Below are 25,319 nucleotides of genomic sequence, written 5' to 3'. Positions count from 1 at the left end.
TTCAAAGTTATCTGGTATTAATAATGACCTCAAAACGTTAGCACATAATACATTGTTCATGTTTTCTAAAACATAGGATTAAATGCTACTACTTTTTTTTTGGAATGTTCAGAGAACATTCAAAAGAAACACTCCATAATGTTTGCAAAATTATGGATTATTATATATTAAAATTATACCCCCCCCCCCCCATGCTATTGAAGTCAAAGGTGCCCCAACGGTTTAGTTACAAACATTCTTTAAAATATCGTTGTTTATGTTGAGCAGAAGAAAGCCATTTATTCATTGTTGTATGAATGTTGTATATGTACCAACAATTTGAGGGTGAGTAAATTATGACAGAATTTTCATTTCTAGGTGAACTATCCTTTAACGTCCGCATAACCATGAAAAAGGATTTTTACGTGTTTTAAACATTTCCAGAGAACATTTAGAAATGATGTTTAACTTAATGGCAACGTTAGCCAAACGTTCTATAGCCTATGCCAAATCCTATTTTTGTTAGCTGGGATAGATATCTCTTCTCAACACATGTCAGTAACCTACTGTGTTTTCCACCGCAAGGTATCACGTCGGGCGTTAAAATAAGTAAAGAGAGCTAGCCTACATGCAAAGCTTAGAAGCGTCTGCTGAAAGGAAAATCAGGAAAAGAGTATGTGGATTTTGATGTGCTCAAGCGTTTTAATGCCTCTGGTTTAGACCCGCTCTCTTCTCTATGCGCAGCCGCTGATTCCTCTCACTACTGACCGCACTATAGTCCGCATTGTTTGCAGTCGCCTTCCTTCAAGAGTGGGCGGTTATCATCAGGTAAGGATATCAAGACATTTTCAAAATTAAATTTTTCTCACTTAGCTCTATTTCAGACATGTCTATCAATTCAACGCATGAAACGATGACAGCATTTTTTAATCGACAAACATGCACATTCTGTGCATTTGGGTCTCACCTAAATCCTGATGACTTTTTCGCGATTTATTTAATAGCCTACAGAAAAGTCCTGCATGATAAAAAAAAATACAATGGTATCTTTTGATTTTACGTGGATGAGATGGCAATTGAGCTATATTACCTCGGCGGTAAAGTCTGTAGGCAACGAATGTATTCTGCCCACAGTCATCATCCGTAAGGCTATGCTATATAAAATATCGACATGATGGCTGGACAATGGTTTGCTGTAAAAATGTGAATTTATGTAAGAAATGAGCTTTCTATCGATGGATGCGTGTCCTGTATGGCTGTTAGAACCTACATGCTTTTGTCTATAAGATAAGCGTAAGGTGTGTCATCTCGATGCGGGTTTGCTTCTGTTTTACGTTGTGAGATGCAGGTGCTTCCACTCGAAGCAGATCGAATGGTAATAAAGACATGATCAGCGAGCGCTTCGACTCCTATTGCGCAGCAAGGCAGCAGTCAATCTTCCTTCGTGCATTTTAGAGAATTAAATTAATACTATAGCATCGTTCCCCCCTCCTCCCCCTCAATGGGAGTATATGACCAGGCACTTGCTATCAGGCGTCTCCAAATAAGTGTTTTCTGAATGATTTTTGCTGATATGACCTAGTTAGACTTACGCATATGTTTTGTCATTCTGCTTGTTTGCGGTTGGAGTTTTAAAATAATTTTCTCTGAATCAATCTGCTTCAATTTTATGTTTGAGAATGATAATTTAAATATTTTCCTTACAGTAATAGAAGGCATGGATTATTGCAGTCAAATAACTACAAAAATATACTGCTGTAGTTTGATGAGATATTTTGACTGCTATTAATTATAAATGCGAGTTGTCTTTAGTAATGTACTTACCTGTTCTCAAAATAAACTTTATGTTGTACATTTCCAGGAAAATGATCAGGAAATAGCATGGTAAATGATTTATAAGATGCATTAATGTGGCATAGAGCAGTGATGTGGAAAGACATGAGGAAAGGGTATAAAAGATGTAAGCTATGTGTAGACATGGATTGATCCATTGATTCAGTTGTTACAATGTTGGCATTTTTAGATTGATTCATTGTGTACAGGGTATAGCCTACTGAGTAAAGTTGTAATTTTTTTTTTGCTTGAATGCATAATGGTTCTGTCCATATAAGTCCATATAATAATAATAATAATAATACAAAAAATAAGATTAGGTAAATTAGATATTAAACCAACATGTACAATATACAATGTACAACAGGAAAGTGGACTATGGTCTTGAAATTTTCCAAATATAGGGAGAGCATGCTAATGTTTAAAACATTTTTGTGAGAGGTGAAATATATACTGTTATAACTGTTCTCAGTATGAAAATAATAATTTTTTAAGAACAGAAACTGTGTTAGTAGAGTTTTAATGAGATCTAAGTCTAGATTTACTACATTAGTGCAGATTACCTTATTAAGCCGCACATTTTCCATGTTTTCTTAATCATATCTGAATAGCTCTCTGATAAACTGGATAATAAATCAAAGATACAATTCTCCTTATAACACTTTCTTATAACTCCTTATGGTTTGTCAAAATAAATTACTGGTACTTTTTTTTAACTTTGAAAATATGAAAAGTCTGGACTGGGGTTATATAGGCTACAAGTAAACACTATATCGCATTTTTAGCATCCATTACAAAAATAATTTTTAATCTTAAACTTTTTTGTTGTTTTTTTAGGTTAAAATTTAAATCTGACCTACTATGACTGGCAACTGTTATTTTAATGTTTTAGTGGCCACCTTGATTGATTGTTAAACACATTGATTGTTAAAAGCACAGTGATTAATATAATATAATATAAATTTGAGAAATGGTGTTTGGAATTTCAGGTCACCTATACCAAAATAACTATATATAAACCTTTATGTATTGCCATTTAAATAAAAGTTGCCACACACACAACAAACAATGTGGATGGCCATGACCAAAAGCTGAATTAGTCTACAGTTCAACATGATTATTATTGTTTTGATAATGAGAATATTTCTGCACTAGTTCCATCCATCCATCCATCCATCCATCCATCCATCCATCCATCCATCCATCCATCCATCCATCCATCCATCCATCCATCCATCCATCCATCCATCCATCCATCCATCCATCCATCCATCCATCCATCCATCCATCCATCCATTATGTTGGTACACATTTGAGTTACAACCCAAAACGCATTCGCCTTTGTTGTAGTGCCCTCTATTGGTCGTGTGGGATGAGTCTTTGCACCTGAGTATTCAGTAGCACCAAATTTTCAATGAGGCTCCGCACCTCTGCACATTTCATAATTCTCCCACATCTAGCACTGATTCAACTTATCAGCAGAGACTTCAAGACCTGAGCTGCATTCCGATTCAAAGGGTCCCTGCGCAGTGTTCACTGCTCCCTACTCACTGCGCAGGCTGAAATTCTCTCCACTTGACAAATTGTGTTCATTCAAAAACCCTGCAAAATGTCATCACACAGATGAAATTTGAGTCTGCATATTAGAGAAGTTTGAATTAAGATAACATAAATATAAAGTAAATATAATGTTTAAAAATATTTTAAAATCTGTTTTGAAAGAACAATTTCAATGTTTTAATTAGATGTTTTGCATTGGTGTGTTTGTTTATTTTGTGGTATTATGTACTTCTTTGCAATGTTTTGTTTTTTGCTTGCCATTTTGACCAGGACTCCCTGGTTGAAAAGATACAGTATCTCAACATGACCTTCCTGGTTAAATAAAGGAATAAATGCAAATAAATGACCATGTTTACACACACACACACACACACACACACACACACACACACACACACACACACACACACACACACACACACACACACACACACACACACACACACACACACACACACACACACACACACACGCACACACACGCACGCACGCACACACACACACACACACACACACACACACACACACACACACGCACGCACACACGCACGCACGCACACACGCACGCACGCATGCACGCACGCACGCATGCACGCACACACGCACGCACACATGCACAGTCATTTGAGAGCCCTAAACTGAATAAGTGTTTCTTGCGATGTTACTGTGAAAATAAATGTGACAGGCATTGTGAATGACGTATATGTACTGTATGCAATTTTCCACACAAAAACAATAACATCCCAACAGCTTTAAAATATAAATCATTAATTTGAATAACTCTCTTAAATTGCTAAACAATTCCCAATTAAAACTGCTGAGTTGATTTTTTTTACAGTACTTTTTGATTATTTCATTATCTTCATCACTCTTATTCGTTTTTGTGTCCCAGTTTCCAGTGATTTTACAATGACAGATGCTGTGATGGGCACAAAGGGTGTCCACGTGAAGTCTGGGCCTCTTGGCGCTGAGCTGACTGATGAAGAGAAGGAGATCATCAACAGTGTAATTGTCCGGGCAGAAAAGATGGAGGCAATGGAGCAAGAGAGGATTGGGTAAGAAAGAGTTTGTTGATGAACAGCAAAACATTGTTGTCACTGCCAGCTTTTAGTGAATTATACATTACAGTTTTTTTCGATTGCTAAACGACAGTGAGCACAACTGGAGCTACATGTGCAAAACTCTAACTACAGTCTGCACTACCAACAGTCACCTGAGCTAAACAGTTCACATCACCTGCAAAACTCACTCCAAGCAACACAACTCTTAACACATGGCTCAAAACAGGCTCAGTGCAGCCAAACACTATGCACAACTCTCACTGAGATAACACACACTGTCACTCAGAACACACTGAGAGTAAAAACACTAGCATCAAACACCAATACAGAAAATACAAAGTTTTCATCTTTACAGTTTGAACAATTTCAGTGACTTCATACAAAGTAATATTTTCTTCAAAGAAAAGAGTGACATTCTTTCACATGATTTATTTACAGTACATTTTTAGAACATAACAATTCTTTAAGGTAAATGAAAATTAGCAGTTTGCTTCACAATAGTCTGTAGTAATTTACAGAATTACAGTAATGAGGAAAAAAAAGGTAGAAACTAAAAGTACATGTAATTCAAACAATTAATTGAGGGGCTAATCCTGCTAATCTCTAGCATCAGGCCACAGGTTTTCATCAACATCACATCAAATGTTCTCTCTTGCCATGCACCTGGGGAAGAACCTTCTGGAGTGCCTTATCCATCCCTGGTAGTCCTCTGGACTCGTGTCCTCACATCCGGCACGCATGGCTTCCAAAAGAGACATTTGGTCATGTGGGTGGTGGTGACCAAACACTTTACACCTCCAGGCAGAAAAAAACTCCTCTATTGGGTTGAGGAAGGGTGAATATGCAGGCAGGTACAAAACCATAAATCTGCGACAATAGCATTTTCCTGCGCATCTGAAAATATGTTTCCTCTTCCTCCTGTTGGGGCCAGCCTTTGGGTTATGTTGTATATTACAGTATATACAGTAATACAGTAAAAATATATTTTACAGTCAAACTTACTGTAATATATATCTGTGTAAATATTCTATAATTGCAAAACAAAATAAATTCCTGTAATGTTCTCATTTACTGTAAGGATGTAACTCTCACCTGTTTCAGCTGAAGTTGCCATCAGCAGTGTTTGAAAGGCACAAGGCTGAAATCTATTCTGTTTTGAATGTGTGGTTCACAGTTTTGACAGCAGTGTGTTAGCATTTGAACAAAGTGCTGTAAATCCACAGTGTTGTGCAGGTTGTGGTTAAAGTCATGGGATAAGTGTGTAGAGTTTTGAAAACTGTGTTCAAGCAATGAAAAACGAACTAGAGTTTGGTCCACATGAACTGCTGCTGTGCAGACTGTAGTTAGAGTTTTGCACATGTAGCTCCAGTTGTGCTCACTGTCGTTTAGCAATCGAAAAAAACTGTAACGTTCAACAAGGCCTTCGGTTGATTTTTTTCAATTTGAACAGTTTAGTGTTTATCATGTGTGGACAGCCTGAGAAAAATCTAAAGTGTGATAGATTTAATATATGATGTGAGATTACATGCTGCACCCTCTACTAATATTGGCACATTTGATATGATCAAAACAGGCTGTGAAAAATGTCTTTGCAGTTTATTCTGTTGGTCTTTCATTCACAAAACATCTAACCTTTAATTTGTATACACTTGAAGAGATTAAATATGGAGGACTTCCAATGTTTCCGATAGGAAGTACTAAAGTATATGAAATATTACTTATTAAGTAGAGAAGACAAAGGGAGGCAGTACCAATAAGTGTGGCATACATTAAACATGCAAAATATGCAGCATATTTTTCTTGTATTTACAACATAAATGGAGGGCACTGTATATGTTAACATACTGACCAACACATATGTATGCAGTTGACATGTGGATACTGTTATTTATGATAGACGTCTGGTGAATCGTCTGGACACCATGAAAAAAGCAGTTTGTGGGGATGGAGTGTCACGCTGTCTTTTATGTGGCGAGCAGCTGGGTGCAGGAGGTGATAGATCAGTGGTCTGTGAGGACTGTAAAAAGGTGAGAAACTAATCAAAATAATAATTATTTAAATGAAACCTCATATTTGAATTCTAATGGGTGTCACGGGACGGGGGAATCAAAGACGGCAGGCAGAGTTGAAGGATCCAAATGCAGGGAGATTTTAATGAAAATAAACAAACATAACTTACTTGAAGAACTAAATAACACTGAGAAAAACAAAGAAACCACGAGGAACTGGAGACACCTGCATGACATGAAACAACGACCGACAGAGAACCAGAGAAAACAAGGGCTATTTAAACAAAAGGGTAGACGAGCTTAACGAGGGAAAATGACACACCTGGAGCAGACTAATGAAAACGTAAAAGACTACAAAACTACAACCTGGCCACAGGAAACAGGACACAGGAAAGAATACAGAAACTAGACACAAAGAAACTACAACATAAAAGTCCCACAGAGCACAAGACACAGAAGCAGATCTGACATTACCCCCCCTCAAAGGATTGGCTTCCAGACGCTCCACAACCAGTCTTGGAGGGAGGTAAAGTGGAGGAGGAACCGGGGGAGGGATGGCGGGTCAGGAACGCAGAGTGGAAGCAGGATGGAGACAGCCCTTCGGTCGGCCAGGGAGGAACAGAGAGTCCATCGGGCGGAGACGTCAGTCAATCGGGCGGCCAGGGCGGAGACTTTCCCTCGGGCGGCCAGGGCGGAGACTTTCCCTCGGGCGGCCAGGGCGGAGACGACCCCTCGGGTGGCCAGGGCGGTGACTCTCCCCCCGGGCGGCCAGGGCGGAGACTTTCCCCCAGGCGGCCAGGGCGGAGACTCTCCCTCGGGCAGCCAGGGCGGAGACTTTCCCTTGGGCGGCCAGGGCGGAGACGACCCCTCGGGTGGCCAGGGCGGTGACTCTCCCCCCGGGCGGCCAGGGCGGAGACTCTCCCTCGGGCAGCCAGGGCGGAGACTTTCCCTCGGGCGGCCAGGGCGGAGACGACCCCTCGGGTGGCCAGGGCGGTGACTCTCCCCCCGGGCGGCCAGGGCGGAGACTTTCCCCCAGGCGGCCAGGGCGGAGACTCTCCCTCGGACGGCCAGGGCGGTGAAGGCCACTCGGGCGGCCACGGCGGAGATGACCACTCAAGCGTCCACGGCAGAGATCCTCCCTCAGGTGGCCAGGGCAGATCCGGCTGTGCAGGCGACCAGGACGGGGCAGGTCTGTCGTGGCAGGTCTGACGTGATGACGTGTTTACTAACGCAAGGGCGGGACAACCTGTCACTCACATGAGATCGACCAATAGCAAACCACAATCATCCAACTATCCAGTTAATTCCCATTTTTGATGTACAAAATCAAGTCCTGACGTTCATTCTTTCTTTTTCGAAAAGCCGTTTTATTCAGACTATGTCATAATAGGGAAGAAATTTCTTGAGAAATTTATTTTTCATGCTTTAAGTCAAGTCAAGTCACCTTTATTTATATAGCGCTTTTTACTATACAGATTGTATCAAAGCAGCTTCACAGTGATAACATGAAAATAATACAACACAGTTTGTTTCTAGAAGAAAATTGCGTCATCGTCCAACTTAAGTAAGGCAGATCAATAATATTGTTGAATATTAAATGTCTCCAACCAAGCAAGACAAAGCCAAGGCAACATTTAATGCAATTTGTCTACAGGACGATTCTAATACATTATAAATAGTTAGTACTGCAGAAGTTTTATTCTTCTAATTCTATTCTGTTTGTTATACAGTTTTGAACTGTTTTAATGAACTGCATGTTACTTCTAGTCTTTTTTTCTAAAACTATGTCATGTTTTTCCCATCAGAACATGTGCACCAAGTGTGGAGTGCAGACTAACACTCGGCCACGGTCTGTATGGCTCTGCAAGATCTGCGGTGAACAAAGAGAGGTGAGGGAAATAACAATATCATAATGAAGCAGTCTAAAGTACAACTGTCTGTAAATGTTGCTTGCATATTTTTCCATTAAAGGTATGGAAACGATCTGGAGCCTGGTTCTTTAAAGGTCTCCCTAAGCAGTTCTTACCCTCACCTATGCCCGTTTCCAGACCTAAAGATCCCAGTCCTCGGCAGACCCCTGCAACACCTCCAGTTACTAAGAAACCTCAAGCACCGGTCACAGGTGAGGTGGACAAATGGAGATTTCTGCATCAACAAAATCCTTCTTTGCAGTGGCCTTTAGATTTATCTACACAGACTTTTAATGCTCAAAAATGTGAAAAAATGAAAAATGAAAAGTATGAAAAAATACTTTTAAATATGAAACTAAAATCACCAGGCGGCAAGTCACTGTCTCAATGAGTGAGATATTGATTCAGTTGATTCATTAAAACAACTGAATCATTCAGGAGAGAAGCAAGTGACTTGAGCGGGTCATTAGTTTACGAGTGGGTCACTTAATCATTGACTCGCTCAATTCGTTCAAAACGGCAAGATTTTATTGGACCCTTCACTTGTGTTGTATCCAGAGTATTTGTTGATGAACTCTGGTAGGAGATACAGAGTCCCGTTATGCAAGCATAATCGCCGCAAACATTCGTTTGTTCCATTGTCGACTAAATTGATTAATAAGCAACTCAAGTAAGGTGATACAACTGCATGTTTGTAAATGCAGACTGCATGGCCAGGTGTACACCTGTGGAGATGGGTCTGATTGAAACACCTGAATTCAAGAATTACAGGGTGTGTCCCAATACTTTTGTCCATATAGTGTATTTTCATTGGCGAAATAAAGCAAAAATGTCTCAAAAATGTAAATCACTTAACTTGTGTTTGTTGTATAAATGTTATTGTATAACACAATTGTTCTAAAATTTGGGAAAATAGCAGTCTTGCTCATGTGATGTTGATTTTTTAGGGGCACTTTTACCCCATATCTAAAATTTTGGTTGCATTTTTGCACCACCAAGTCCTCGTTAATTTCCGATCCCGTTTCTGATAATCCAAATGTAATATTTGTCACAGTTAATGTTAACCTGTTTCACAAACATAATTACAAAAAAAAATATCTCTGAACTTTTTCCACGGTTGCTCTGTTGACTGAAGTCATGAAAACCAGTCAATTGTATTGTACTATTATTCATGAGATTCAATCAGGTCACTTGCGTCGGTGCACCTAAATGTTTTTTTTTTTGCCTAAATGTTCGCACACAGTAATTTTCAGTCTCAAATGTGACTGAAATGGTCGCAATGTAGAGCCCTGAAATGTGACTCGACTTTGAAATGTTACTGTGTGAAATAAGCCTTATCTGAATCAATGCTTCTCATATGTATACTGCTGAATGTGTATATATGTTGTATATGCTCCAGAACCAAAAACGGATCCACCAATCACCCAAAAACCACACGTGGCTCCAAAACCTGCTTATCTTAAAAGTCAGAGTTCCTCAGAAGTAGATGGAGAGGCTGCAAGCCCCCAGAATACTCCAGTGATGATGAAAAAGACTGTGAATGTCCATGCTGCCAGACCAAACTCATCCAGCACATTCCAGCCAGGTAAGAACAAACATTGACTTTAATGCCCTTAGCTGTTCTAAATTCACTGTAAATCATGGCTTCACTGTGCTTATTGCTGTTATAAAATGGTTATTCCACATACAAAATGAATGCTATTGGTATAAAAAGGTTCTTCTTCCGCCAAGCAATGTAGTTCTTCTGATGCGGAATGGTTGCCAAGCAACACACAGACGCAGTGGCGCACTAATACTCATGTACTGAGTCACAGGTGTATGTTTGTAGAGAAATTTACAACGCCTTTGAGTGCGGCTCAAACAATCATAATCAAGGACATACTTAAGTGTGTTAAGAAACAGTCACGAAAGTGTTCTCTCTTTAAGTTAATTAAATGGCCGTTTATTTAATTACATTTTCATTACAAAAAAAGATACTTTTGGGATTTGAAGTACAATACAATGCACATTCAATACAGTTAAACACTTATTTTTCACAAGGGTAGCAACATGATAAACAACAAATAGTCTTTAAACACCTACTCAAGGAGTATTATGCTTGAAAGAACCTAAACATAATTGTATCCCTACCAGTTGCTCAGGAGGCAGAGAAAGGAGCCTACCAAACCATTAGCAATGCATCTAATGTTCAGGAAAGAGCTCATCCTGCAGAGAGGGAGGAGCAAAAGTCTGCTGTCATCCCTCGACCCGGCCAGCATCAGCCGGCTCCATCAATGGACGACGAGGAAGAGGCCAACAGCTATGACTCAGATGAAGCAAGTAAGCAGATTTTCACCGACTTCTTGTTCTTCATTGTCTCTGTCTGGAAGAAACATATTTGAAAAATGATGATACATCAAATCATTGTTATACTGTTGCTGTCCATTTTCTCTTTTTTGGTGGAAAGAGGCCTTTGTGGGATTTTGTTATAGGAAGTTAATAATAATCACCAGTTGGATTTACTATATCCTCACATTAATCACTAAGTGTGTGTAGCACCACAAATAATTAAGCAGAGTTTATAACTAATGCAGAATGTGTCTATCTGTGTCTAACCTTAATTTGAAGTTGTGTTGTTGGCAAAATAAAATAAAATAAAATTCAGTGGAAGTCAATTGAGAAAATGTTGCAGCACTTTTATGTGCTTGAAATTATTTTTACCAATACTTCTGTTGGATCTGTTGGATTTTCCAAAACAGCTTGTCTTTACACCATTAGATGTCGCTGTTGCATTCAACTTTAAATATTTAATTATGTGCGCGTGTGTGTGTTCATGTTTTTCTATCCTGGTTTTTCTCTCCTTCAACCTGAATACACACAGACTCACAGGGACTCGTGTCACCATGGGATCTAATTTGATTTTCCCATAAGGAAACAAGCTTATAAATCATAGAGAATGAGATTTTTTTTTAAATATTAAAGTGCAGAAAGTTTTGAGTGATGGGTAGGTTTAGAGGTAGGATTAGTCTAAGGGATAGAATATACAGTTTGTACAGAAGAAAAACCATTACGTCTATGGAGGGTCCCCACAAAGATAGTAAACCAGACGCGTGTGTGTGTGTGTGTGTGTGTGTGTGTGTGTGTGTGTGTGTGTCTGTGTGGGCTAATATGTAGACCTGTGAGATTTTCCTCATGCATTCAAACCTGATGAAATGCTTGTGCCTAATGCAATATATTTTGTTTGTTTCAGCAACTCTGGGCGCTCTGGAGTTCACTTTACTATTTGACCAAGGGAACAGCAGCCTCCATTGCAACATTATTAAAGCAAAGGTATCTTTAGTATATTTTCACATAATAATATTAAGTCAAATTATTGCACACAAACAAAAATAACTCTAAAATGCATGTGGGTTAATTATGTTGTAATATTATTGTGATTATGTAGTTATCATCATGCAGAAGTAATTCCGGACCTTGAATCTGATTGCCTGAGCAGTATTGTGCTGATATATATTCTTTAAAGGGGCTTTTCACTATTTGCTTCTTATGTATTTACAAGTCTAAACTTCATAGACCAGAATGACAATCATGGTCAGATTTTGTTATATCAGTAATATTGTACTGTCCTTGATTTTTGATTTGTTTTTAAATAGTTTTAATATTTTTTGTAGGGTTTAAAGCCAATGGATTCAAATGGACTGGCAGATCCATATATTAAGCTTCATCTACTGCCAGGGGCAAGTAAGGTGAGCTAGTGGGCTTTTTAATGTGCTGCTTGTAGCACTTTACCTTTGCAATTAGTATTCTCCATGTCTGTATTGTTTATTAAAGTAATAGAAGAGTACTTATATATTACTAAAGTTACAGAATTTGTCTGGCATTCATTATTCAAATTATATTGAAAAAATTATAATACTACAGTCTCACCAAGCAGGTTTAAGTGGCTACCTGGTTAAGTTTGATTGTAGTTTGACCAGTCGTTTTTTGGTAATTTTTTATTATTATTGCTGGTCTATTATTGTGTTAATTTTCAAGTTAAATGTTGAGAACAACATGTTAGTTCACAAGCCTATAATGCATTAACCATGAGCAATTATATTTTAACAATAATATTAAACTTAATATTTAAATTAATACAAATAAGGGTAACACATTATTCCAAGTCCACTTTCGACATTCTATTAAGTATCTTTGCAACCACATATCCACTGCAGTCATTAGAGAGTATTAGTAAACTGTCTGCTTAATATATCTGCTAAAGATTCATTTTGATGCTCAACAGACATTCTACTGACTAGAAGTAACTTTACAATTTCTGTACATGTTAACTTCTACTAACCCTAACTCTAATCTAACAGTCTACTAATACTCTAAGGAGAGTTATTTGACATGTAGTTGCAAATTAATGAGTTAGTTGACATGTGGTTGCAAAGTTCCTATAGTTAGTATAATTGTTACAATCTCAGTCACCAGACCAGTCACTTCACACTACATTTCCCATAACCCCTTCTGGCTCACACCTGCACACACTTCACATCATCCACACCTGCCATCATTCACCCTCAACAGCTCCACTCCATATAAGCATGCTTCACACACTCATCAGCATCTGGTCTAGTAGTTCAACACTGAATTTCTACTTTTGCATCAAACTGTCCCATCATTTGTCTTCTGTGTGTCATCGTCTTCAGTCCTCCAGCCAATTCTCTTCACTACCTGCAAAAGATAAGACTTGTCATTCATATACCAGTATAACCATCATGATCTAAAATCCAGAGACTCACCTGTTGAATTCCTTTGTGTCATTCAATAAACTCTGTTCATATTTTACCTGTGTTTGCAATCTTCTGTTCTGTGACAATAATGTCATAAGTGGACTATTGAAATAAAGTGTAACCTAATTAGGCTTTATAGCTGTTATTGGCTATAAAAGTATTGGCAGTGATATACATTTTGTTTTGCAAAGATTGTGGCTTCAGTTGTGGTGTTGATTCATTCACATTGTTTCTAGATTATTGTGCAGAATGATGAGATTCATTTGAAATAATTGCAAAAAGTTTTATTGGCCAACACAACCCAAATTTCACAGTTTTTTGGCTCTGACACAAAATGTCCAGCTAACATAAATGTACTAATCATATCATCAGCATATAGGAAAGTGTGAACAACTGCTAGTCAGGTAAAATAACTCGATAATTCTGATTGTTCTGTCAGGACCACTATCGTCAAATGTGATTGACAATTAGCATACAGTTTGGATTGGTGGTTCCGTTCTGGGCGAGAACTCCCTACGCATCCATGCAGCCTAGCATGGATAAGAGCAGGGAGAGCAGCAATAACCCCCCTTAGGGTAAACCGAACCGAACCAACATGAATTTATGCAAATATATATAAATCAAGATTTTAAAGTACAACATAATTCGAGAATTTATTCTGATTCAAGGGGAATCAAAATGCCAAATCCTGACTGGCGAGAGGAGGAGCTGGGGATGGAGGAGGGTAATTCGCTCCTGAGAAACGTGATATCTGCTGATAATACTGCAGGAGCTTATATATGTATACAGTGATAGGCGTCATATTCCTATAGGTAGATGTGGATCAGCTGAGAGTCAGCTGATGCGAGCTTGACTAACCTGCCAGAACTAACGCTACGCTTGATAATTATAAGAGCAGACTGATTTCTATAAAATGAGGAATGAAGTGCTTCCAGTTATGTTCTTCTGTTAGCAATGGTTATCTCCTAAGAAAGACAGTCAGTCATCATCATCGCTTTGCATCAAAATGGCCTCACATGCAAATAAATTGCTGCAAAGAATATTGCACCTGTAAAAGAACCATTTACCGGATCATTAAGAATGTCCAGCAAGGACCAGGACTGTCCCCTCCTTAGAATTCAGCTTCAGAATGGTCACTAACAGTGCAGAGCTTTCTCAGTATTGGCACAATTTGGCAGCAGAAGGTTTTGAGTGCTTCTGCATGCTCAGTGAGGCTAAGAGTTTTGGACAATGACCAGGTTTCAAGAAGGGCAGCAAAAAGCCACTTTTCTCCAGGAAAAACACCAAGGATGGACTGAAATCCTGCAGGGAGTACAAAGATTGGACAACAGAAGACTGGTGCAAAGTTCTTTTCTCTGATGAAGCTACCTTCTAACTGTCTTCTAACGTGTCATGCCAAAAAGTGAAGCATCCTGAGACCATCCATGTGGTTGCTTTCTATCCAAAGGAGTGGGCTCTCACAATTCTCTTCCCAAAAACTCTAAAAGAAATAAACAATGGTATCAAAACGTCCTAAGTGCAACTTCTACCATTGATCCAGGAGCAATTTGGTGATGATCCCTGCATTTTCCAACATGATGGAGCAAGGAAATTGTGATAATGACGTGGCTTAGAGATCATAACATTGAAATCTTGGATCTGTGGCCAGGCAATTCCCCCAATCTTAATCTCATATAGAATCTGTGGTCAATCCTCAAAAGGCTGCCGACAAGCAGATGTCCACAAATTGTGATCAACTCCGAGCACTAAGGCAAGAATGGATCGGCAGCAGTCAGGATTTGGCCCAGAAACTGATATCCAGCATGCCAGAGCGAATAGAAGAGGTTATGTAGAAGAAGGGTCAACACTCTATTGACTCTTTGCAAATATTGAATGTTTTTAACAAAAAAGCCACACACAAAAAAAGTATACCAACTAATAATCTACAAATACTGAAGCTGCAAACAGTGCAAGACATTTTTGTCACTGCCAATACCGGTACTTTTGGCCATGCTAAAGATTAATCTACAAAGTGTTTTTTAAGCATTTCAAATGACTGAGCTTTTGTTTTCTCTTAAGCTCAATGTACTGTACGTTATACTAATTATAAACTAAATAAACTCACTTCCATTGAGACTAGCATAAATCTATTTATCTTCAGCAGAGAAAAGACTCTTCATGTTTCACATTGGCTGTTTGCTGTTGACACTACATTCATGTGCACGCTCAGAGTAACTTTATTGCATGTACAGTGGCGTTTTGAGATCACTGATCACGTTCGGTTTTGAACTCAGAACCACTAGCTTCATGAGAAAGTCCTCATTTATGCAAGTTATACTTTATACTGGTCAAGCAATGATGGTTAAACAGAGCATCTTTGTTGTCAATGCAGTCAACTAAATTACGTACCAAGACCCTACGCAACACTCGCAACCCAAACTGGAATGAGACGCTGGTGTACCACGGGCTGACAGATGACGATATGCAGCGCAAGACCCTCAGGTTTAAGTCTACTTTGGTACAGTCACACACAGTGCTCTTACAGTTGCCATAGTTCTGCCATGTTGGGCACATTCAAATTAAATTGACATAGTTTCTAATTGTTGTGGAAGATGTTGAAAGATTTAGCTCAAATAGTAGAGTATAGCGATAGTAACATGTAGTATACAGATAGTATCATAACAAGTGATTCCCAGGGAAAGAAAGAACTGATCAAATGTGAAACTTAAATGCAATGCACATCACTTGGTCATAGTAAATTAATTTGATAATGTAACTTTTTTTTTTTTTTACTCTAAGACAAAATTTAATTGTTTATATCATTATATATGTATACCAGTTATACATATTTTGAACTCGGTTTTATTTATTATTTGTTTTTTGCTTTTTGTTTATATTTCAATCGAGCTTTAATTTATTTTGATTTCAGTTTTCGATTTAGAAATTTTAGTTCTTCGCTAGTTGCCACTGCAACATTATTTTATTTCAACTTTATTTAAATTGCTAAAAACTATTTTAATAGAAGTTTTAGTTAACAATAACAACACTGTCAGTTAATTAGCTAATCATTGACTAAAAAAGTATTTTGTTCTTGTGTTTTGAAAGTGATATTTTTTTTTTAAATGTAGGCCTATTGGTATTCAGTAATCATGGATACATGTTTAACTATTTAAGGAATTTTACTTATGTCTATGCAGAATATCTGTCTGTGATGAAGACAAGTTTGGCCACAATGAGTTTATCGGAGAAACCAGAGTTGCACTGAAAAAACTGAAGTTCAATCAGAAGAAAAACTTTAATGTGTGTCTAGAGAGGGTTGTCCAAGTGAGTGCTTCATGCTTAATACTCATACCAGTAACAGACATGCTTATTATTGACAACCATTGATTAGCTGAATATATATTACTTTTAAATACGTAATGATTTTTTTTTGCCTCTCTTTGCATAGACAAAAAGAACATCAACTGCAGGTGGTGCACGAGGAATCGCCCTCTATGAGGATGAGGTAAATATTTATACTCGTATTTATAGAGGTATATTAAATTATTGAAAACACCTAACAATGTATTTACATTAAGATTAAGGTCACATTCAGCTTGCAGTTATACTATTATTATACAGGCTACACTTTAGCAGACTTTTAAAAGAGGAATTTATATATAGTAAATCATATACTTTAAAACAATATACTTGAGTGCAAACAGGCTAATGTTTTTGGACACGTTAGTTGCAATTAAATGAAACTATATTATAGTTTATAATTATATTAAATGTAATTTGCCGAAATTTAGAGTGCTTTTTTGACACAAGTAGGACTTAAGTACATCTTTACATGTAATTAAATAATTAGTAGTATTATCTTTGAAATATGGTTAAAGTTACTGCTGATTAAACTGACAAGCATTTATGGTAAACTAAAATACACCTTAATGTAATTTCTATTGAAAATTGTATGTCATATATTTGTAATTATGAATTTTCTATTTGATATATTTAAAATATATAAACTTTAAATGTAATATCAAATAGCATTCTAGAGTTAAAATCATAATCAAGTACTTTACATGTGCTTTAGTATGTTAGTCAACAAATAAAAATAAGTGCACTTTAGAGCATGACAAAATATTATTTAAAAATTATTTAAAATGACCTTTACAGGAAAACTTTTAATTTGACGTTGGTAAATGTACTCTTAGAAGTGGCCTTTTAATTCGTTCATATTATATCATCTGCAAGTAAAGCTTTTTAAAAACATGCTTTTGAAATTTACACCACAAGTACACATTCACCACAATTAAGTGTAGTTCTTTTTCTCAAGGGTATCATTAATAGAGGTTTGCAGATTTGACCAGATGACACAGAAGCCCAACCCTTTTTACACTGGTTTTCATTGACTGATTCCATTATTTTGTGCATCCTTTGTATTTGTGTCAACTGCAAATACCAGCAGTAGCAGAATGAATTAACATCCATGTGCTATTTGTAGGATGAGGTGTTTCTACAATAACTACATTTGCAATGAACTCTCCTGTGCTATCATTATCATCCACATTTCTATTTGTACCTGTGTAGACTGGGAAGGATGGCACTGAGCTGGAAGAGAGAGGACGTATCCTGATTTCCCTAATGTACAGCACCCAGCTGGGTCGTCTCATTGTAGGTGTTGTACGCTGTGTTCACTTAGCAGCAATGGATGCAAATGGCTACTCTGATCCCTTTGTCAAAATGTAAGTCTCTCTCTCTGCTCAATGTTTATATGATAGAGTATTATTTATTATATGCTTAGGAAACACTTAAGTTACGGCATTATACAACATTAAAATATATAATTCTCTGTTCTAAAAAATGAAACCACATTCTTTAAAATTTGAGCATATTTCTATGAATAGATGTCTGAAACCTGATATGGGGAAGAAAGCAAAGAACAAGACGCAGATCAAGAAGAAGACACTCAACCCAGAGTTTAATGAGGTATGTTGTCCACTTGTAATGCATTTATGCACATATTTCTTTATTAATTAATATAATAGTTGTTTATTTCTAGGTGTCTATACTCTGGATCAGAGTACAGTGATCCAGAGAAATGCAGACACAAATACAAAAGTTTGACCAGGTTATTCATACCCAATTTGGGTATACAAATGCATTTGTGGATTTTTATTAAATCTCTGGAATGCGTTGTCTGATATAATGCATTATTATGTTAAAATTCCACATGTTCAATAAATTCAACAATTGCAAAATAAAAACAATCAAAATAAAACACTTACAAAGATTTTTTAAATATTTTATTTACCGTCATGTGACATTAACCGACATCAGAGAACTGTGAACATGAAAATTTGTTGTTCAATTATTGAAATATTAACTTAAAATCAGGGATGCTTAAATTAATTATTTTATGTTTAAAAAAGTTATTTAAAATTGGGAATCCCTGACTTAGGGAAATGTTATTTGGGCTACTTGAATACTTTTCTATCTTTATGTGGAAGGCTTTAATTGGAAAATGCTAGTTATATTATTTTGTTTTCTTTCCTTCAGAACGAACTAAATGCAATGTGACAGGAAAAACATAAAAATGTATAAACTGTCAAATTTTAGTTTTTTACTTATCTCAGGGTGTCACAAACGGCTGCACATACGTGAGGGAAAGGATCTGTTTGCAGCAGTGTCAATATACTTATTAAATAAAACTCAAAATACTCAAAAACAGGAGAAGAACAACTGTAATTTCACAATGAGAACTGAAAGCGCACCTATTTCACATTAATTTATAGCCTCTGATGTGTGCATTCTGATATATGTCATCATCAAAGGTTAAGGCAAATTCTTGGCGTGTTTGTCACACGTTCACAACCGGTCAAGCAAAGATGTTTTCCCATAGCACTAAAATCAGCGCAGCAACTCGTTACCGCTTTGTCAGGGAACAGGGTTACAGTCAAGTAACCCTAAAATTATTTTTTAAGTATATATAGTCACATGTCTGCACTTCATAACAAAATCTGTGATTAATTGAATTTAACTTTGAAAAATCGTGTAAATAATTATGATTACATTTTTTAATCTACTGACTTAACTAGTAATTATACATGGTTAAATGAAACATGGTGACCCTGTTTCAAATTGCTCTTTCATTTAAAAAAGAGAGGATTATTAACTTAATTATTGAAATATTAACTTGAAATCAGTGGTACTTAAAGTTACAATTTTATGCCAAAGGGCATAAAATCAACTCCGACAAAACATTTTGGGGAATGACTTTTGTCATGTTAATTACAAAGTCCAATGTTAATTACATATTGCATTTTGACAGGAAATTAAGCATGTATAGTCGAATTTCTGCACGTGCGAAATCTGGGGTTTAAGTCTAAAAAATTGTGAGATTAATCATGATTAAATATTTCAATCTACTGGCATATAATCTCTTTCCTGTAGTTGTGTTTAAATAATCTGGTCCAACATTGTAACAATGTGAAGCCTTGTTAGTGTTCTGTTGCAATTCTCAGAGTTCTTCTTTGTGCTTGCTATTTTCCTGCTACTTTGATATTTTTACCATGTTTCTAAGATTCCCCTTGTTTGCCATGTGAACTGTTCTTTTGCAGGAATTCAGCTATGAAATTAAGCATGCAGAGCTGGCTAAAAAGACTCTTGATATCTCAGTATGGGACTACGACATTGGCAAATCCAATGATTATATAGGTATTTACTTTTATTTTGTAATATATATTATATGTCATTGTATTCACTTTTTCTTAATCTATGTTTGCACCTGGTATTAACATCTGTCTTGGCTGATCTGGTCAGGTTTGGAGATATGGAGATAACATTAGGAAGTGATATTTGTTTTAAATGGCCCTAAAAGTTTGATTAAACCATCAAAATACAAATATTTTAAATATGAGGAAAGATCAGAACAAAAAACGGAGGGAACAGAGACATTATGTTGACTGACAAAAGGGGTCTCACTTCAGGCCCAATCACCTCTTCCAATGGCCAATGGAATTGGCGAGAGGAATATGCATGCTGAGCCACACCCCCCAGCCCCAGTTCATACAGGTATATAAGATGGTGGCATACAGTACATCCAGGTTTATGCTGTGGAGACGATACTGTGTCCCGGCCATTCAGTGGGTGGTTCAGGGTTGTTGCAGGGGGGACATAACATCTCCGATTCCTCCACCATTGAACGAGGGTCACATCAGTAACCAAGAAGTTCCCCATCTGTCAGTCACTACAACGTTATGTTGCCTGACAAATGAGGATCCCTATGGAAAACATAACAACCACTAAACTATGTTACGAGTGTTGGAAGCACAGATGTTGGCAAGTCGTAGCGTGCAGTTTTGGCAACTGCTCCCATAAAGTCATAACCTACCCAGCTCCCCATGTAAGGCCAAGTGATAGCCAACCATGCCAACGGGGCTTACCATGGAGACCGTCGTAGCTGCTGTCCCTGTGTGTTTTTCACGGGAAGAGTGCTTCGGATCTTTATTCCCCCTTTTTTCATCCATTACCATTGTGTTTAACGCTGGGTAAGTGCAGCTCCTACCCGTAGGGAGGAACATGTGGAAATACACTTTTGGAATGACCTGTGGGGCAGTGCTACATATGGAAAGACCTCTGCGGTAGGTCCTGCCTAGGCCGGGATGCCTCAGGTCAAGAGACCAGGAACCAGGAACAAGGTGGGCCAAAACGGTGCAGATTGGTGCAGAGCTGCTAACTCCAGAGGAGGAGATGGCGGGCGAGTTGTGACATGCAATGTAAGCATACAAACCTTGGCTGAAACTGGAACAGGGTGAGCAGCACTGCGAACAACTCTAGGCAGTTATTGTGCCACTGCAGTCAAGGTCCCGTCCAGGAGCCTGATGCTGTGTGCCTGTTGCATAGAGCACCCCAACCGATTCTAGAGGAGTCTGTTGTAACAACAATGTGCCTGGACATTTTTTCTAAGGGCACTCCAGAATACAGAAAAGCAAGGTCAGACCAAGGGCTGAAAGTTTGGCAACAGATCGGTGTGATGTTCACGTGGAGTGTGCAGCAGTGCCATGCCCATCTTGGGACTTGGCTGTGTAGCCAGTGCTGTAGCGCTCTCATATGCATCAATCCAATCGGCGTAACTGCGGCTGCGGATGCCATATGCCCCAGGAGCCTCTGAAATTATTTAAATAGAACTGCTGTTTTCCCCCTGAACGTATTCAGGCAGTTCAGTTCAAGTCCAACTCCCTACCGAGAAACGAGATGCTCTGCTCGAGGGAGAGCTTGCTCTTTTCCCAGTTGACACGAAGCTCCAGATGGCTGAGCTAATCATCCAACCTTGAGCGCTCAGGACAAGGTGGAGGGTTCAAATTGTGTCCAATGCACGCGGGGCCCGGGCAAGCATGGCCATCAACTCTGCATCCGACTCGGCATGAGCGACCACGGCCAAAGGGGGAAGCTCAGCCTTATCTTCCTCTGCAGAGGACAATTATCTCGCACTCCGATGCAGCTATCGACATCTGATTCTCACCTGGAGCGCCGAATGAAACGCTGGGTCCCCTGTGAGAAGGACCCGCGCCATCACTCGGCTGCTCAATGGCACACAACACTGCAGAGGAGCGGGAGGTCCGTGGGGACTGGCATGGGTAAAACGCTTCCACTGTAACCCTTAGGTCTCCCAGAATGTTAACCATACTCGTGGCTCTGCTTTGAGCAGAGGCAGCAAGTTGGGTAACATCAGAGGGGACTTTAGCCTTCACGAGGAAGGAGAGTCGTGACCACAGTGTCGACATGGTCATGCCCTTGTAGTGCACTTCTCAGCATGTTCTCGAACCCAGGCATGTGAGACAGCAATTGTGGCCATCAGATGAAGACAGGAAACGACCGCATCCAGAAACCCATGCACGGAAAGGCATCTTTAAAAAGTCGCTCGCCTGCGGTGCTTGCTCTTTTAGGAAAATCTGCTCTTTTGTGCTAAAGCGCACAGGGGGATTTTGCTGCACTTTACTGTGCACTGCTCTCTTTGTGAATGGCAAAACCCACTGAATGTGCCCTCTTCCACCAGTGAGAGAGATCTTCTCCATTGCACACTCTTATCATTGCTTTGTGACTGGAAAGAGTAACCACTATCTGCAACCACTCAGCTCCGAAGCAAAATCTGAAGGAGTGGATGTGGGGCGGCATCTTATATACCCGTTTGTTTAGGGGAGTGGCTCGGCATACTAATTCCACTCGCCAACTTCATTGGCCGCTTTTCTAAAACTCAGAGGTGATTGGGCCTCCCAAGTGAGACCCCATTTGTCAGTTGACAAAACGTTGTAATGACTGACAGATGGGGAACTCTTTAACAAATTTGTAATAATATTTGAAAGTGTGAAGACGTTAATAAAAAAAATAAAAAAATAGGATTTTTCTATTGGCTTTTGGATTATTAGAGAAAATGAGCTTTGCGACCAACAAAAGATTCTTACACATTTTGTTCATCATGGTTATCTTCTTCACAAACTAACACAACTTATGAATTTTGAAATTCAGAAGAATACAATCGAAAGAAGTAAAAAGCGTAACATAGGCTATAAACAAACTACACCACGGTCGTACAACTTCAATGTCTCCACCATTAAGCTTCTGATAACCAATCTTTATTAAAAACAAACAAAAAACTTTCTCCCTGAAAGTTTCCCTAACCTCTTTTGTCCCATTTAGACACTTGTTAGCAACCACCTTTTCAAGACCAGTAAATCTTTTTTTTTAAATCACAAGAGGGTAATATTGATGTATATTATGTCATAGAACATGAAAATAGCTTGAGCTTGTGTTAACCACATACCTTATTTCAAGCATTTAAAAAAACAAAAAATAAAAAAAAACATAAAAAACAACAACATTGAATTCAGGGTGATGGAGCCGAACCGTTTTTGGGTTTTGGTCTATGCATCTTGATTCCATTTGCACATATATTTAGCAATGTATACTTGAGAACGGATCAACCAGAAAATATATTATTGATACTAGGTGTAAACAGTTGTCATTATGTCTCAAATTGACCATTCACCACTGACTTTCATTTCATTCCTCTATTGAAAATAAACATTGCATTGGTATGTTTTAATACTACTAATATTTCATGATCAGGGGGCTGCCAGCTTGGAATCACTGCCAAAGGTGAGCGTTTGAAGCACTGGTATGAATGCCTAAAGAACAAAGACAAGAAGATTGAGCGTTGGCATACTCTTCATAACGAGAATCACATCTCAAGTGATTAGGCTCTTGAAGCTTTGTGCATGCCTTTGACAGTTTCACTTCCTTAAGTTGTACTTGGCCCATTTGCCAACTCCATTCCGCTCCACTAATGCATATTTTGGGCTGTACCGATCTTGTTCTTGTCCAGCTGACACACAATATGCTTTCAAAGAACAAAATGTGATGTCTGGAGCTCTACTGTTCACTGTGACTTACATTCAAATGACCATTGGTTAGCATTGAAAAGTAAAAGAACTGCACTGTTATGTCATGTCATGTTCTCTTATCTGGCCAAAGTAGCATTGTGTTTTTTTAAGTTAAAGTTTAAGAACAACTGTAAAAACTCCAAATATTTACCTTGTTGTGGGAATGCGTTAATATCATGTCTCTTAGCAACCTCTTGTTAAAATAATTATTAAAGTCTTTTTCCTTAAAAAAAGAGGCAGATACAGAATATATTAGCCCTATTTTAACCAGTTGTACCCAGTCTATGAATGTTTACAGGCCATTTAGAATGTCAGGTAAAATTTACACTTTAACAAAAATAACACTTTTGACTTATACCTTCAACATCAAATTTAAATAATTATTTCAAACAAATAGGCAAACAGCATGTAGGGATGTTTACACAGCACAGATAAGACTAAATCCAAAGAATGTTTAAGAATTTTAAACCATTACAAATCATTTTATGTGATCTGTTTGACAAGGATACATTTAATATGACTTAGGTTAGATAATCTTCTAATGCATACAATTTTGTAACACATTGCTTGGTATGCCTGGTTTATAACAACACATATGTGTAAGCACAGTATTCCACAAAACCATTTCAAACATGCATCTTATTTGTGGTCTATAATGCGCTGAAAATACAAATGCCCTTGTGTGAAGACAACAACTTCAATAAAAGAATAGACTAAAATAGTCTAATGGCTGTGAAGAAAGCCAATATTACTTTAATTAGTCACCTGCAGCCTGTTTGTCTTGTGACTGCTGTCCAATCACAGGATTGCATCAGGAAAGCACATTAACAATGGAATGACCTCAACATTTCCATTCTTTGCTGTTATAACTAACTCTAATGCATGAGAGTGTCTGTGATCATTGTGAATGCAATTCGTTTTCTTTGTATAATTTACTCCCTGTAGATGAGATTACTGTTTACCAACAAACGCTTCACAGCGACACTTCCGGGCTGTTCAGGAACCCAGAAACAGAGCTGTTGCGCTTCAATTTGAGCTTAAAAATCTAAATTGAAGAGGTAAAACATGTTTCCAAAAGATTTTTGGAGCTTTGAAGTGTTTCATAAAGATTGCTGGATCAAGGCAAACTCTGGAATTTACACAAATTATGTGAATTCACTGATCCTGGACAAAATCTCAGCTCTAGTATGACCAATTGCCCCACTGCTGCTGTTTGGTAGATTTGCATTCCCCCGAGGCATCACACAAACAGCTGATTTTACATTTTAAACCATATTTGTGGTGATAGTATGTTTTGTATGATACATTTGGTCCTAAATCACCAAAGGACAATCAGTGATCTAACAGGACCCGGTCTCGGCACTACTGTGGCACGCATTGGCTTTTTATGAAAAGATATGAGAATGAAAATTTTTCAAAGCTGAAAAATGTGAAAATTTTGTAGTTGGTTTTTGTTGTGCTCGAAGTAACTGTACAATCAAAAACAGTGTTTATTAATCCTAATCAATATCAAATATTATTATTTATGTGATCAAATATATGTATTTAAACAAAAAAGGGGTGGGTGATATGACCAATATCTTATATCACAAGTAATTTTATTTCACGATAACAATATTTATCACAATGTAATTATTTTGTAATTAGGTTTTTATATCATCAAAAAATGTAAAAACCATAGAAATTTCATTATTCTTGTCACCAATTTAAATCACAAAAAACAAACACTAGCCTACGTAAAAATATACATGTATTCTTGTTAAAGTGAGACTAAAGTAATTTAGTCAAGAGCATTGACAGATTTTCTCTT

At 37.9% G+C, this 25,319-nt stretch overlaps 1 protein-coding gene across 1 annotated transcript; it reads left to right on the top strand.

The window, feature by feature from the left end:
• The first annotated feature begins 756 nt into the window (after nt 1-756).
• rph3ab (rabphilin 3A homolog (mouse), b) lies at nt 757-25,319 on the top strand. Its single transcript, XM_079591925.1, has 16 exons — nt 757-807; nt 4,265-4,427; nt 6,331-6,460; nt 8,248-8,331; nt 8,414-8,564; nt 9,752-9,937; nt 10,486-10,671; nt 11,582-11,661; nt 12,003-12,077; nt 15,478-15,587; nt 16,283-16,409; nt 16,534-16,590; nt 17,658-17,812; nt 17,975-18,056; nt 19,688-19,784; nt 23,196-25,319. The coding sequence occupies exons 2-16, from the start codon at nt 4,282-4,284 to the stop codon at nt 23,324-23,326; spliced, it is 1,797 nt and encodes a 598-aa protein (XP_079448051.1). The 5' UTR covers nt 757-807; nt 4,265-4,281; the 3' UTR covers nt 23,327-25,319.

The sequence above is a fragment of the Phoxinus phoxinus genome (assembly GCF_949152265.1).
Source record: "Phoxinus phoxinus genome assembly, chromosome: 2".
NCBI classification, from domain to species: domain Eukaryota; kingdom Metazoa; phylum Chordata; class Actinopteri; order Cypriniformes; family Leuciscidae; genus Phoxinus; species Phoxinus phoxinus.
This window is presented reverse-complemented; position numbering and strand designations above follow the sequence as displayed.